Source organism: Monodelphis domestica, chromosome 3 (assembly GCF_027887165.1).
Source record: "Monodelphis domestica isolate mMonDom1 chromosome 3, mMonDom1.pri, whole genome shotgun sequence".
Lineage (NCBI taxonomy): Eukaryota > Metazoa > Chordata > Mammalia > Didelphimorphia > Didelphidae > Monodelphis > Monodelphis domestica.
Window position 1 is genome coordinate 377633615 of NC_077229.1, and position 16259 is coordinate 377649873.

At 34.7% G+C, this 16259-nt stretch overlaps 1 protein-coding gene across 1 annotated transcript in view; it reads left to right on the forward strand.

Moving 5' to 3' along the window:
* Positions 1-16259, forward strand: part of DNAH5 (dynein axonemal heavy chain 5) — a 439069-nt gene that overhangs the window by 224847 nt on the left and 197963 nt on the right. Inside the window, exons 22-28 of the mRNA XM_001372730.4 lie at positions 2507-2640; positions 7946-8147; positions 9199-9434; positions 11433-11651; positions 12473-12535; positions 12852-13090; positions 15280-15520. Coding sequence (XP_001372767.4) covers positions 2507-2640; positions 7946-8147; positions 9199-9434; positions 11433-11651; positions 12473-12535; positions 12852-13090; positions 15280-15520 — 1334 coding nt within the window. The remainder of the gene's footprint in view (positions 1-2506; positions 2641-7945; positions 8148-9198; positions 9435-11432; positions 11652-12472; positions 12536-12851; positions 13091-15279; positions 15521-16259) is intronic.

A 16259-nucleotide genomic window follows, 5' to 3' on the forward strand; every position in this document is an offset into this window, starting at 1 on the left:
CTTCTCCTTAAAATCCTTCCCTCTATATTAATTAAATTGCCATAAATTTCCAGACTGACTTGGGTATTTTATATGGGATTTCCCCTGGCGACCAATTAAATCTAGATTTTAAGTCACAACCCTAAAATTATCTTCACAGTTGGCTCCTGGGAAATGTAGTTTTTAGGGTACCAGATTTCTAATTACACATCATCATTCCCACTCATTCCCCATCTCCCCTGTATTTGGAGAAAACTACATATTAGAAACCCATTTGAAAATGATTGAGCTCCTTTAGTATGGTGTGTCAAAGGGTACACATGAGTTGATGGCCTTTTGGGCATGGTTCTGGATTGTACTCCATAATGATTGTATCCTTTCACAGCTCCACCAGCAGTGTACTAGTGTCCCAATTTTGCATATTCCCTCCAACATTTATCACTTTTCTTTATTGCCATATTAGCCAATCTGCCAGGTGTCAGGTGGTACCTCAGAACTATTTTAATTTGCATATAATCAATAGTGATTTAGAGCATTTTTATATGACTAAAGAGTTTTAATTTCTTCACCTGAGAATTGCCTGTTCATATCCTTTGACTATTTTTCTCTCAGGGAATGCTTTGCATTCCTATATATTTGACTCATTTCTTTATATAATATCTTTTGGTTTTTCATATTTAAATGTTTCCTTTTCTTTTTGTTTCATATCCTCCTCACTCATTGCATTTATGAGAGAGTGTGCCCTATATTTGTAGGCAGGAAAGTTCTATTTCAACTTTTCTTCCTATGCTAAATCTTTAAATGTCTTCTTTCACCTAATTGTATTATCTGGCTAACTAGCAAAAAATCCCAAAACACACACACACAAGAAGACACACTGGTAGGGGCTTGTGAACTATGGTTTTGAGTGAACAAGGGCCTCCAGAGTACTTTGATTTTGAGGCAACTAGTTGGAGGGTTTTGTTTGTGAGAGAGGTGCTACCTTTTGCTCAGGTGCTAGCTCCTTTGTGAAACCTCTCCTGATTCCAAGTGCCATTAGACTGTATTCCCCAGAAGATTATTCCTGTCTTTGTTTTTAATCTTTCTTTCCTCATCACAGCTCCTAGCACAGTTTGTGCAATCCAATTGCAGCTATTCTAGTTCAGGTTTAACCTTAGAACACCATCAGTGCCCTACACCAGTGATGTCAAACTCAAATACAAGCATATATAAAGTCCCTGTAGGCATGTATTTATCTGGAAAACCACATCTTAATATCATCTGTTTTATTGTATATATTTTTATTTTGTTAACAATTTACAGTGGCATTTTAATCTTGAGTGTCTTCAAAAGGGACTGATGTTTGACTCCTCTGCTGTGCCCTTGTTGTTCAGCCTTTTGTCGGTGTCTAACTCTTTGTGACTCCAATTGGGATTTTCTTGGCAAAGATTCTAGAGTGGTTTTCCATTTCCTTCTCCAGCTCATTTTTCAGATGAAGAAACTAAGACAAATAGGTTAAGTGATTTGCCCAGAATCATATAGTTAATAAGAGTCTGAAGCCGATTTGAACTCATAAAGATGAATCTTTCTGATTTCAGTCTATTCCCTGTATCACATAGCTGCTCTCTGCTCTTCATTCCATTTCTTCCTGCTTCTCCTTAGGACAAAAATCCTTTTGCTTACTGAATAAAGGTAAATTCCTGAGATCTCTTCCCATAATCCATTTTGCAGCCAAAGCTCTCTGTATGGCTGCTTCATTTTGCTCCCTTCTTTTCTTATGCCCACTTTCATGTTTGGAATAGAATTATGTCTTCTTCTTCTTCCCCCCACCTCCTTGATCCTCCGTCAAATCTTCTCTGACTTATTAAGTTAAACTGATTTCTCCCTTCTCAAGTTTGTCATAGCATTAACCCCATCATACTCTACTTCATATGAGATTTACATAGTCTTCTGGTTTCTTTATTAGAATGTAAGCTCCTTGAGAGTGGAAAGGACATTATTTCTAATTTTTCATCCTCAGTGTTTAGCAATATATTTTTCATAAAGTAGGAAATGAGAAATATTTGTTGAAATTATCTTTTAATTTCTTTCTTAATTTCCCTTGATTTGCACTTCCGTAGTATTCCTAGAAATTCCCCCCAACTTGTGAAAGACAGGGTTTGACTATATTTACTGATTCACAGCATTCAATCATATATTAGAGAGGAGGAAGGTTATTTGTGAAATATTATCACCATAAAGAGTATTATTTTAAGGGGCAGCTGGGTAGCTCATTGAATTGAGAACCAGGCCTAGAGACAGGAGGTTCTGGGTTCAAATCTGGCCTCAGACACTTCCTAGCTGTGTGACCTTGGGCAAGTCATTTAACCTCCATTGCCTAGCCCTTACCACTCTTCAGCCTTGGAACCAATAGAGAGTATTGATTCTAAGGTGGAAGGTGAGGGTTTAAAAAAAAAGAGCATTATTTTAGTTATGTTCTAAAAAAGTGCTTGTAGCCTATTTTAACTAGAGTTTCATCTTATTGTTACTGTGAATATTTCCCTTTCAGATACCATTGAGATGGCATCTGTCAACTTACCAATTCCTGTGCAAAGTAAGAACTATTACAAAAGTGTCTCTGACAACAAAGAGATTATGAAATTGGTCTCTCTGCTTAGCACAATCATCAACTCTACCAAAAAGGTGGGTCAATAGTATTGTAAAATGGAGATTTGAACCCCAGACTTCAATTCCCAGAAGTCCTTGGTAGTTCCCAGAATTCCCTATAATATCACCCTGAGTCCTCACCTGAGTGTGAGAACACAATTTGTATTTAAACTGACTCTCCGCCTACTTCACTCTCTCTCTGCTTCCGCGTCTAAGCTCATGCATCTCTCTACCAGGCAGGCAAGATGTAGGTTGCACGTGCTTTCCTTATTTTGTATTTTCTTTATTTTTTAATCTTTAATAAACCTCATAAAAATACAATACTTTTGGCAGAGAAACTAATTTTAACTGTTACAGTATATAGTCCTTGAAGTCTCCTTTAGTCACAGGGATCTTTGGTTATTAGAAAGGGAACCTTTCAATCAACTAACATTTATTAAGCACTTCCTCTGTGTCAGGAGCCATGCTAGGTTCTGGATAAATATACAGATATAAATATGAAACAGTCTGGGGAGGGGAGAGGAAGGAAAGGAGAGAGATACCATGTTCACAAGAACGTGGGTATCAAAAACAAAAACAGTCATTTTGCATCGGGGGCTTTAGCAACTGAGGAAATCAGAAAAAGACGTCTTGAAGAGAAGGAAATTTGACTCTAGCCTTGAAGGGAACCAGTTAGATGCTTCAAGAGACAGAGTTGGGGAGAGAAAATAGTATAAAACTATGCGAGATTAAGGACTTTCTAATTTTTGCCTTTCTCTGTATCTGCAGTGTCTGGCATGTGCCAGGTGCTCAATGAATGCTTTTTGACCAAAAAAAGCTCATTTCACTTCAAAGAGGTTATGGTATTATTGATATCCCGAGTTCTGAATGAATCCTTAAGACCGCAGATATGAAAAAATAGCAGAAAGTATGTACTACTTTAAATAATTCTGCTATACCCAAATCCCAGTTTGCAAAATCATATTCAGATTATAACTTTACCTCCTCTCAAAGGATTTTTCACTTTACAAAATTATTATCCTTCCAATAGTCATCTCTTTTACTCTATTTGAAATAGGATTTCATTTATATACAACATTGCAATAAAAATAAGAGCTTGCCACTCGAGTCTCCTGAATGTAGGGCTGCAGGCACTGATCTCCTTAAGAGAAACTAGCAGTGGCTCCATGGAAGACATTTCCTTGTAATATAAAATGCCATTGATGCTTATGTGCTAGGAGAGTGGACAGAAGGGGATACATCACTCTGTGGCTGTCTTTACTCACTGGTAGTAAGGTGAGGTAGATCAGGGTGGTGAATCTAAGAGTCCCAAAGGGCATCTCTCTCCTTCTTAGTCCAGGAGAGACTCAAATTGACTAAGAAAGGTTTGTTAATTTCTATAGTTGATGACCCCTGGAGTCGCTTCTGCATCTACATCCTTTTTTTTTTTAAATCCTTGCCTTCCACTTTAGAATCAATATTCTATATTGATTATAAGGCAGAAGAGTGGTAAGGACTAGGCAATGGGGGTTAAGTGACTAACCCAGGGTCACACAGTTAGGAAGTGTCTGAGGCCAAATTGGAACCCAGGACCTCCCATCTCTGGACCTGGCTCTCAATACACTGAGCCAACCAGATGTCCCCCACTCCCAATCTACATCTATGATCCTGTGACCTTCCTTAGGCCAGGAGATTGTTGATTTGCTTCAGTTTAAAAAAAATTCACTGTTTTCTACTTTGGGATATCACCTTGAACTGACTAAGGAATTCTCTAGCAGAGTAGTCCTGTAAGATTTGGGATTTTCATCCTATAGAGGGACCATTAGACATATTCTTTTGCATTTCTGCTCTTTGTACAGAAGACTGATTGGATCCCCACTTTTTCCAGATTGCCCTTCCCCAAACTTCTTTTGTCACAGCTAAGAATAGACATTAAACAGATATTAAAGATCATTAATTTTTATGTAAGGGGTGGGGGACAAACTACACAATAATAGGGAGAATGAAAGGGTAGACTAGAAAAGTTTATTAAAAATAATAGCAGCTGAAGCTATATGGTTCTAACTACAGAAGCAGGAATGACTTGCCCTTCTTAGACTTATTTCTCCTGAATCTTCCCTCACTGGAAGGAAGATAAGTGATTTCAAAGCAGTCACTCAGTTACTGAGCAGCATCTTTTTGGACTTGTTAGTTAGGATGGGGAGGAGGAGAAAAAGGTATTAAGATTTTTTGGGAGTTGCTTGCTTCCTAGGAACTCCTTCAATTTTTCCATATTGAATCATTCCTTGAAACAATGAAAAATAATTAATACAAACCAACTATTGCACTATGACCACTTCCAATGTATGTATGCAAAAGTTTTTACTCATGGCTTCTTCTCCTTTCTAGGAAGAAACATATATTTCATTATTTCTTTCCTGGGTCTATCCCCCATCTAGCTTCCTTTTATTATTCTTTTTATTTTCATTGCTGGCATCAATGAATATTCTGTTTTCTTTGTTCTGTTTGTTCAATTCTCTATCACTTCATCCAAGTTTTCCCACATTTCTCTGAATTCCAGTATACCTTTCTTACTGCAAAGTAATATTCTCTTATATCAGTATTCCATAATTTGTTAAGCCATCAAACAATAAATTTGTACTTAATTTTTGTTATCATAAAAATACTGCAGTAAATCCCTTTGCATATATCATTTGATTCAAATTGAATAGCTAGAGGAATATGTTCAAGACTATGGAAGTATTAGAGGGGATCTCTACTATGAAGGAATTTATAGCTTAGTTGGAGAGAAAAGATGACCACAAGACAAACACTGCTTATGCAAGACCAATCTGTCAAAGGTATACAGGACAGGTTAGAGGAGCTAAAATCAGATCTTCCTTTCTGCTACGTGGCCTCCTTTGCTTATATATCCAGTAGTGTGATTGAGCCGAAAGATGCAGATTAAGTAATAAAAAAATTATCTCAAGAGTTCAAAATTATTTCCCAGAATTGTTGAACTACTTCCCAGTTCCATGGATAGTATATTAGCTTGCCTACGTTTCCCCTTCTTTCAAAAGTCAAGCCAGAACTTAATTCTATCCTTTCTAAAGTATTACGTGCCTTCCAAGGAGTAACAGTTATGGTTAGAACTTATTTTACATGCAAATTTAACCACTGAAAGTACCTGCTTAACAACTCTATAAACTAAATGTGTAAGTATTATTATAGCCATTTTTCAGATGATATAACTGAGGCTCAGAGAAATTTACTAGCCTACCCTGGATCACAAATCTAATTTATCTGAGATGGGTGCCTAGCAATGCTTCTAAACAGCTGACTGGCAATGACACACGGTTTCACCGATCATTCTTTATCTTTTCACTCTCAAATTGCTCCCTCTACAGATTAAAAATGAAAAAAGAATTAATTCAGTGCTTACTCTGAGCCAGGCAGCACAGGGGATAGATACCTTTGATCAAGTGTCATTGCCAGGAGATAATACATGTGTAGGACAAAGACCTAAATGCTGCATTACTTGGGTTCTTCTAGGGGACCTCATCAGGCAACTCAACTATTTTTGAGGGGTAGAAGATCTCAGTGACAGTAAGTTTGGGATAAATAGCACTGGACTAGGATTTAGAAAACCTGGGCTTGATTTGGCTCTAAACTAGCATAGCAATGGAAAACTTTGTTCAGCATCCCTATCATCATGAACACCATCATCATCATGGTCACCCTTTGAATTAGTAGTAGTCTCTCGGTAACCGAGGATGATGATTGTCTTTGTGCGCTTTCATCTGTGATGTAGATGAGTGTGCACAAAGACACTTGTGCGTGAAGGAGATTTAAGTGGAAAAGTCGATGCACAGAGACAGTCCCACCCTTCCGTTATGGAAGCCTGGGTCCAGTGGCACAAAAAGTCGTTACACCTGGAGACTTCCTCAGCTGCATTGGATGGCCGTGTTGTCCTTTGTGCTCCAACACGCCCTAAGCACTCCACAGTGCTTTGCTGCGTTGCCCTCTCAGCCGTTGAACCTTCTTATTGGTTTGAATACTGAAGAACATTTCTGCTGCATGTAGAAGGCTTGTAAGTGGGAACCCCAGTCACACTACCATCTTCAGAAGTCAGTTTTAGCTGATTGCGTTTGGTTCATTTTGAGAGTTATTGCTAATATTTTATCAGGAAGTTATTATGTTTCTCTTTGATATGTTGGAGATAAAGCTGGAATTTCTTAAATTTTAAAAATTGCATCTCAAAGCATTTTTCATCATGAATTTATTTCTCTGAAATGATGCAAGCCAACGAAAAAGACAAACTTTTGTAAAATGATTTTTGAACACACTTTTATACAAATCTATTATTTAAGTGTTATCATTATCTTAGTTTAAACTCAAGACTCTATCTGCTGAATTTTGAATGTCCATTTATCCATCAAATACACCCCCTCCAATATTATCTATTACAAAACCCACAAAAACTTCATTAGAGTGAAATTTTGTTCGTATTTTGAATTACCTAAAAATAAGTCATTAGTTATTAGCAGATATAGAAATTATATTGTGTTCCTCTTTCATGCTATAATATGGATTACTTGCAACCATTGATGCCTAGAGGCAACTAGACGGCACAGTGGCTAGAGTGCTCTGCTTGGAGTCAGGAAGACCAAAGTTCAAATCTAGCTTTAGATACTTAAGAGTTTTGTGACCCTGGACTAGTTGCTTAACCTTTGCCTCAGTTTCCTCATAAGTAAACAAGGGGATAATAATAGAATAAACCTTTTAGGGTTGTTGTGAGGATAACATGAGATAATAGTTATAAAGTACTTAGCACAGGAACTGGCACATGAGTGCTATATAAATGTAAATAATTATTATCATACTAGAATTTGAATGTATTGCAATCATTTCTTCTTAGAGACAACAAGGTGTCACATGGCCTAGAGCACTGGGCCTTGTGTCTAGAAGTTCTGAGTTTGAAAATTCCCTTAGATACTAATGATGAGCAACTTATTGAACCTCTGTTTGCTGCAACTGTAAAATAAGGTTAATAATAGTATCTATCTTCCAGGTCTGTTATGAGATCAAACAAATATTTTATATGTTTAATAAAAACCATTACCTTCCATCTTGGAATTGCTACTATGTGTTGGTTCCAAGGCAGAAGAGCAGAAAGGACTAGGCCATGGAGGTTAAGTAACCTGTGCCCAGGAAGTGTCTGAGGTCATATTTGAACCCAGGACTTTTCATCTCCTGGCTCTCTCTATACACCAAGTCACCTAGCTCCCCACAGAGGTATTTTTAAGGTATTTAGCATAGAACCTGACCCAGGGTAGGCACTTAATAAATGTTTGCTTCCTTTCTTTGTTCTGTCCTGTTCCAGGAAGTTATTTCATCCTTAGATTGTTTCAAATGTTACCATCACATATGGCAAAAGGAGAAAGAAGACACCATTATGGAATTTTTAAGCAACAAGCCTTCACTTTCTGAATTTGAATCTCAGATCCTCTATTTCCGAGACTTAGAGCAGAAAATTAATGCTGAGCCTGAATACATCTGTGTAGGAGCCATTGCATTATACACAGGTAGGTAAATCTTTTAGGTATTCAGAGAAACTCAACAAATATTTTTATCACTTCATCTCTAGATTACTATTTCTGAGCGCATGGGTTTTCTTTAATATTGACTTTGCTTTTATGAAACTGAAGCAGAAGAGTCTAGTTTGTAAGTTTTTATTTATTCCTGTTATACACAATCAGCTATTTGAGAATCTGTAGAGATGTAATGAATGCTTTGCTGCTATGCACTGAAAATGAATGCTATTTAGAGAAAGGGAACACATCTGATGTATTTGGTATTAAAATTGAGCTTTTTCAAGAAATAAAGATATAAAAAACCTTAGAGGTTTTTCTTCAAGGGCAATGGATATTTGATGTGTAGTTTTTATTATTTTACTATGTGCTTTGGATTCTTATAAGGGCAAGCATTTAAATATATATGCATGGTAAAATTAAAATTAATCTCAAATAAATAAAATGTTATATTTTAGGAGATTTATTAATGATCATTAGAAATAAAGGAATAAAAAAATAACAAAATAAAAAGACCACGTACCCATGGCTAATCCAGCCATTCCAAAACCCACTTGCTTACCATCCTTGCCTTCAAGCCCAAGAGAGGCCAGGACCCTCCAAGTCCCCACCTAATATCCCTTGTCTACAGGAAGTACGTAATGACAGGAAGTCAATGGGCTCCTGGGGAATGTAATTCTTTTTTTTAGGGTAACAGATTTTCAATTGTACTATATCTATATCTATAGATATAGATATGTATAATTTTAAGGATGGAAATATTTCTAGTCTGAATTTTTGAGAGCTGGAGAATTAAGAGGTATAAACCTACCACCCTTCCACATATATATATATATATATATATATATATATATATATATATATATATATATATATATATACATATGTACAGAACACAGAGGAGAAAAAGAAGGAAGAGAATAAAAGGAGAGAGATTTTTAGCAGTGTCTAGGGTCACTCTAAATTAAGGAGACTTTGGGTTGTTGGATTTGGCAGATAGTGTTCTAATTTCTCCAAAATATATTCTGAACTTTATATTTTATAGCTGACCTAAAGATGGCATTGACTGTAGAAACCAAGGCCTGGATGATTAACATAGGCCATCATTGTAACAAGAAATACAAAACTGAAATGGAAAATGTTTTTACTTTGGTTGAAGACCTCAATAAAAAATTAAATCGTCAAATTAAAGACTTGGATGACATCAGGATAGCAATGGCTGCACTTAAAGAAATCAGAGAACAGCAAATTTCTATAGACTTTCAAGTTGGCCCTATTGAGGTAAAGAACAAGAAAAAGAGTACTACTAATAAAAATATTTTGTTATTAGCATGGTTATCCACTATAGCCATTTATTTGATTCTCAGTAGTTTTGTGCTAATTTGATCTGGAGTGGAAAGAAATTGCTCTTTGTTCTACTCAGGAAGAAAGGGGTATAAGACATATAAACTGATTAAATGAGATTTGAGGGGGAAATATTTTTAGTAGTAGTAATGCTGTAGTTATTATAGATTAATTTATGTACTTTTAAGTAATAAAAAATGATTTCCTTAAAGTAGTTCATAATTTAACCTTTAATTAAAATAGAACTTATCCCAGAAAAGCTGAGTTCACAACTCCTTCTTCTAAAAGATATTACTTTTCTTTTGTACATGAAAATAATAGCTATGATCTTGTGTGTGTGTGTGTGTGTGTGTGCACACGTACTTGTGTGTTTTTGTATGTGTATGAAGATATTTTGGCAGAAGTGGGCTACAAGATCCATTATTTTATATTAAAGTTAGAAAAATTGCTATTATATAATTTAGTGACACTAGGCTTATTACTGAACTGTCAGCTACATTATTGAATAATTCTAAAGATCAAGATGAGCACTAAATTCACAGTTCCTGAATTCTACTTTGGGGAAGTACTTTTGACAGATTTCTGGTTTTTCTTTTCCTCAGTTCCTTTAATCCCTGAAATAATAAATGACATAAATATCTAAAGTACACTAGATAATTTCATAAGACATGTTATGCCTTGGAGTGTGAGCTAAATGGCAAAGATATTTATTGTGTAAACTCTAGATGGTGCTGCAGAAGGCAGAACTCAATTGGAACTCTCTCTTTATTTCCTTAGCCCAACAGAAATATAGAAGAGCTGTTTTTTTCCCTCAAAACACTCATATCCTTGAGCATAGAACTGGCTTAGGGATGAGACTTTCTTCTCTGGTACTCATTTTTACTCCCCAACAATTCCCTGGACAGTTCAAACTGCCCAAACCACCCTAGTTCAAAGCATCTTCTGGATATCAGAGATAAGCTTGTAGTTTTCACCAGGGGCATCTGCCTGAATCTACAGGAATTCCTGCTAATTTATGGAGTTTAAAAAAATACAAATTCTTCATTCCAGCTATTAGTAAAATATAATACTCTGAGCCCCTGGATCAGTCCTGCATCTGGTCATTAGAACAAGTTTAACTCTAATATTTCTTTCTGTCTAGATTTCAAGTAGTCTTTATGGTTTTATTCCAACAATCGCTCATGTGCTTTAATTAGGTCACATAGAACATTTCTTTAATCATCACACTTTTGGGGGCAAAGAAAGTAAAAGGAAACTGAATAAACAACATATTAAGGCATGTATAGAAATGAGGGACCAGGTTGGACCAGTTGGAAAGAGATAGAGGGGATAGAGGAGAAGCCTTTCTGGAACTTTCCCACAGTACTAAAACAAATAGACATTCACCAGGCTAAGAACAAGTTCTGTGATCTGTGGAGGGGGTCAGCTTGCTACATACTCAGCCCCCAGTCCTGGAGTAAATACTGCAAGATATCCTTAGAAACCAGCTACAGATTCTGCTCAGCTCCATCTCCTATTTATGATGGTTCTTATCCTTCAATTTTCCAACCATTTTTGAAGTCTCTTGCTATGTGGCCTTGAAATTGTGTATCTGTGAATTTGTTTTTTCCATAGGGCAGTGAACTACAAATCCCATGATGCTTTTGTGAGCTTGAAGATACTTCCTACTTTGCTTGCAAGAGTGCCACCCTTTCCCCATCCCTCCCTTAGGCATATTATATTCACATGCCTTTTCCCTCCTTCTTTCTATTGACTTGGTTCTGCTAGCAAGAGACAGACTTATTTAAACTTTTTGTCTCTTTCTGCTCTTAATGGTTAATTGATTTAAAGCTTACTATTCCTTGATCTATTTTTTTCTATCATAATTTTATTAAGGAAAAATTTCTATACATGTTTTTTATGTTCCTACCTGATACCTTTTTTTTTAATCTATAGGAATCCTATGCTCTACTGAACAAATATGGACTCTTGGTGGCGAAGGAGGAAACTGAAAAAGTTGATACTTTACGCTATACCTGGGAGAAGATTTTGACCCGTGCAAGTGAAGTTCAGCATGAATTATTCACATTGCAGCCAAATTTTAGAAGAGAACTTATTAGTACTGTGGAAACCTTTGTTGAAGATTGTAATCAATTCTATTCAGATTATGACATGGTACTAAACTAATTTTCTATGTATATATTTATAAAGAAAAGGAGATAAGTTTAAGGGGAAAATTTCTTTTTAAAAATAATGAGTCATAAAGAATTTTTTTCTTCCTTGGGGTCTTGTAATTTTTATAGGATTAAACTTACTTAATATTCCTCCACAAATTTCATTTCCTTTTATTTTGACCTAGTCTAAATAGATTAAAAATCAGTTTACAGGATTTCAACATACCATCTACCTTTTATCACTTAGGCCATGGAAATCAGAGTTTTCCCAGAATCATCTGGGACAATTTTTGAGAGTAATGTTTCCTTTTAATAATATTGAATATTCTGTTATTTGTTAGTTCTTTCCCTAAATCTCTAAGTACCAATAAATATGACTGGGGAGCAGAGGGTAATATTCCTGACCCCTATGTAACATTGGCCTAAACTACAGAGCTTATCAGTGATATGCTGGGAAAAAAATTATGAAAGTCAGTGCAATGGAGAAACAAGAGCCTGGGATATTTTGTTTTCTTCTTTTCTTAGTTCAAACCATCTTTGTCTTTAAAAAAATTTCAATAGTCGTTGCCTTTCCCCTCCTCCTTTCCATGTGTGTGCAAAAATTTTCCAGAAAAGAGAAAGTAATACATCCCCTAAATCTTAAGCTTTCTAAGTTAATAGTGACACTAATTTTATTCCTTTTATTTTAAGCATGGTCCATATCTTATATTCCTTAAAATAAAAACTGAAAACATGGAAAACTACTAAGTGAAAATAAGGCACTTTCCACTTTCTTATGCAAATAGAATACTTTATTAGCTCTTTATCTTAATTTTGTTTCAGAATGGTCCCATGGCTGCTGGTCTAGAACCCCAAGAAGCCAGTGATAGACTTATTATATTCCAGGTAAACTTTCTAATGTGTATAGTGGAAGAAGTAACATTGTATGTACATCATGTTAAAATTTATTTTATATTGTCAGTAATAAGAAAAATAGATGTAATACTTTTATTAATAATCCCATCAATAATCAAATAGAAATGAGTAGTTATGGGAACATGTGTTTGTTCAAATGAAAAGTGATTTTTAGGGTTGGTTAACAATTAAATGTGGAAATATACATATCTATTACTAACATCTTATTTTAGGTATGCCATAAGGTTTTATTTTCATTCTCCTCAGAAATCATTAAAGCATCTTTTTTTGCTAATATTTTTGTTAGACTCGATTTGACAATATATTTCGAAAATATGTCACTTACACGGGTGGAGAAGAGCTTTTTGGGTTGCCTGTGACTCAGTATCCTCAGCTCCTTGAGATAAAGAAGCAGCTTAATCTTCTTCAGAAAATCTACAGCTTATACAACAGCGTCATTAATACTGTCAATGGATATCATGATATGCTTTGGTCAGAAGTGAATACTGAAAAAATAAACAATGAACTCCTAGAATTCCAGAACAGGTGAGGAATTATGAAAGGCTAGGATGTATGTAGCAAAAGACCTCACTTTTCTTAAATATTAATGACTTTCTTAAATAATTTTTATCTTTCATCTTTTTTTATTCCAGATTTTTGAGAAGCATTTTTATTGCTTTGTTGTCAAAACAATCATCAAATTGTATTTGTTTCATTATACTCTTATGAATGGTGATATATAAGCAAATCATTTAAATTTGAAATTAAATGAATGAAATGTCAATTGTTTTTCAACACCCTGTCTTCACTTAAACTAAACTTATCACATATTAGAAGTCTGTGTTTAAAGATCTGTTAACACAATAAGAATTCATAGATTCTACTACATATTTTAAAATGTTATAATAATAAAGAATGAATAAATGTTTATTAAGTACTATCAGTTAAATAATATCCTGGGACACAGATATAAAAGTCAGATAGACTCTGCCCTCAGAGAAATGATCTTCTAATAGGAAAGGATAAAATATATAAGTTATGGAGGTTTTATATATGTGTGTGTACGTTTATGTATATATATGTATATATATTTATATATACATACTCATATACATATATATTATTCCTATTGTTCACCAATCACACCTACCTGCATTTCTCTCTCTCTCTCATGGTGAACAATAGGGAAATCAATTGATGCTCACATCATAGAAGTGGTGATACTATTAATTATATTAGTAATTATAGCAAGAGATGGAAATGAAAGGGAGGAAGGTTACAGGTAGGGGCACTCTTAATAATCATAGCTTAAAATCAATACTAAAAAGGATTCATTCTTCCTTGAGGCCTTATCATTTTATAGGATTAAACTTAATTAATACTCTCTCATAAATCTCATTTCCTTTTATTTTGACCTTGAGCAATCGAAAGAGATTAAAAAGATGTTTTAGTGTAGAATTTTAACATATTGCCCACCTTTTATCATTTAAGTCATGGATAAAATAAGCAATTATTAAGTGCCTTCTAAATGCGACAGTGTGCTAAACACTTTACAAAATTTGATTTATTTGATTCTCACAACAATCCTAGGAGGTAGGTCCTATTATGTTCCCTATTTTTTAGTTGAAGAAATTGACATGCAACTAAGACTACCCTGATGAATAGGAAGTGAAAATATTATCACAGAATTTCTATTTAGAAGGGACATCAGAGGTCCTCTAATCCAGGCCATTCCTTAATAGTAATCTCTTCTACAATATTCATAGAAAATGGTCCTAATGGATTCATTTTTTGATAGTTCTAATTATTAGGGAGTTTTTCCTTAAATTGATTTTAATCTCCCTCTCTGTAATTTCACCTATTGCTCATGGTTTTTTCTTCAGTATCTCAGTAGAACAAACCTAATCCCTATTTCACATGACAGAATTTCAGATGGATGAAGACAGTGATTATGTGTACTCACTATTTCTTCTCTGTCTAAATGAATTTTATAAATTTTATATATATTATATATATTATATATTATATATTATATATATTATATAAAATTTTTATAAATAAGGAATTGATGGCTCAGGTTGAGGTTAAATGGTGGCTAATTAGCAAATATCATAGCAAGGATCTGAATCTACGTTTTCTGATCCCAAATCTAATGTAGTTCCATTATAACATATTGCCTTCTATGGTCTTTGGGATGGGACCAGGAGATAGCATCTATTTCATCCTACTTAGTGGACTTGTATGCCTAAAGTCCTATTATCCTTCAAAAATAATTCCTTGGAAAGATTCATTCTAATCACTATTTTGGTTTCTTTATATGGAGACTGATCCTCTGTAGCATAAAGTCTTGGCAACATAATGCCACCTTTGTGATGATGTAGTCAAATTAGTTTATGTGTAATGCAGATGAAGCCTCCCCCAAGTCTATAATAGTCTCTTCTGTGAAAAGATATTTGATGAAACAAAGTAATTTGGACAGTTAATTCCATAGGAACAATATTTTAAATGAGTAATTGACCAATTAATACTTTACTTGGTTTTCTTGAATATTAGGTCTTTAGTTCTTTTGTCTTAACATAATTTTTGTGAAATGGCCATGATTAGAACAGTGTAATTGACATCATATCTCCAGATAATTGGAAATCCTGATTTAGTGAGTTCTTTGGTAGATATAAAAAGATAAGAAGGAAATAGGTCAGACCTATTCAGTCTTCCCTACTGTTTTCCTTTTGTAGATGTCGGAAACTTCCACGTGCTTTGAAGGACTGGCAAGCTTTCCTGGGCCTAAAGAAGACCATTGATGATTTCAATGAGTGTTGTCCACTATTGGAACACATGTCAAATAGAGCCATGATGGACAGACACTGGAAAAAGATTACAGAACTTACTGGCCATAGTTTTGATGTTGAGAATGAGACCTTTAAATTAAGGAACATCATGGATGCACCTCTTCTGAAATACAAAGAAGAAATAGAGGTATTCTTGGAGAGAAGTGATGTGAGATTGGGAACGAAGATGGAACACTTTTTACACATTGCTCTAATATGAAGTAATCTATTTACAAATATTGCTAGAGAAATGAGAAGAGAATTGTTTTTTTTAGGCAAAAAAGCTTGTGCTTGCTTTCTCAATTTGATGTTTGTTGCTAATGGTTCTTTCTTTTTTCTTTTTCTGGTTCTTGTTCTTTTTTTAAAAAAGATATTTTATTTTACAAATTACAAGTAATAACAATTTTCAACATACATTTTCTGAAATTATAAGATTTAAATTGTCTTGCTTTCTCCCTTCTCTTCCTCCTCTCAGAGATGATGCACAATTTGATCTGGGTTATACATGTATTTTTGTGCAAAACATACTTGCATTTTCATCATTGTTATAAGAAAATATTCATATAAATTCAAAACCTCCAAACAAATGCATAAATAAATTAATGTGAAAAATTGTGTGCTTCATCTGCATTCTAACTCCAACAGTTCTTTCTCTGGAGGTGGATAGCATTCTTTGTCATAAATCCTTCAGAATTCTCCTGGATCATTGTACCTGATAGTTCTTTCTAAGCATTAATTTAAATTTAATCTTCAATCAGTAAGGAATCTGCTTCCACATACCACAGTAGTCCTATGGTCCAGACAAAGAGACCTGTTTGCACTTTATTATGTAGAATATTCTTTTCATTTGCACAAGCTGTCCCCCCCCCGCCCCCCGGCCCCCATGA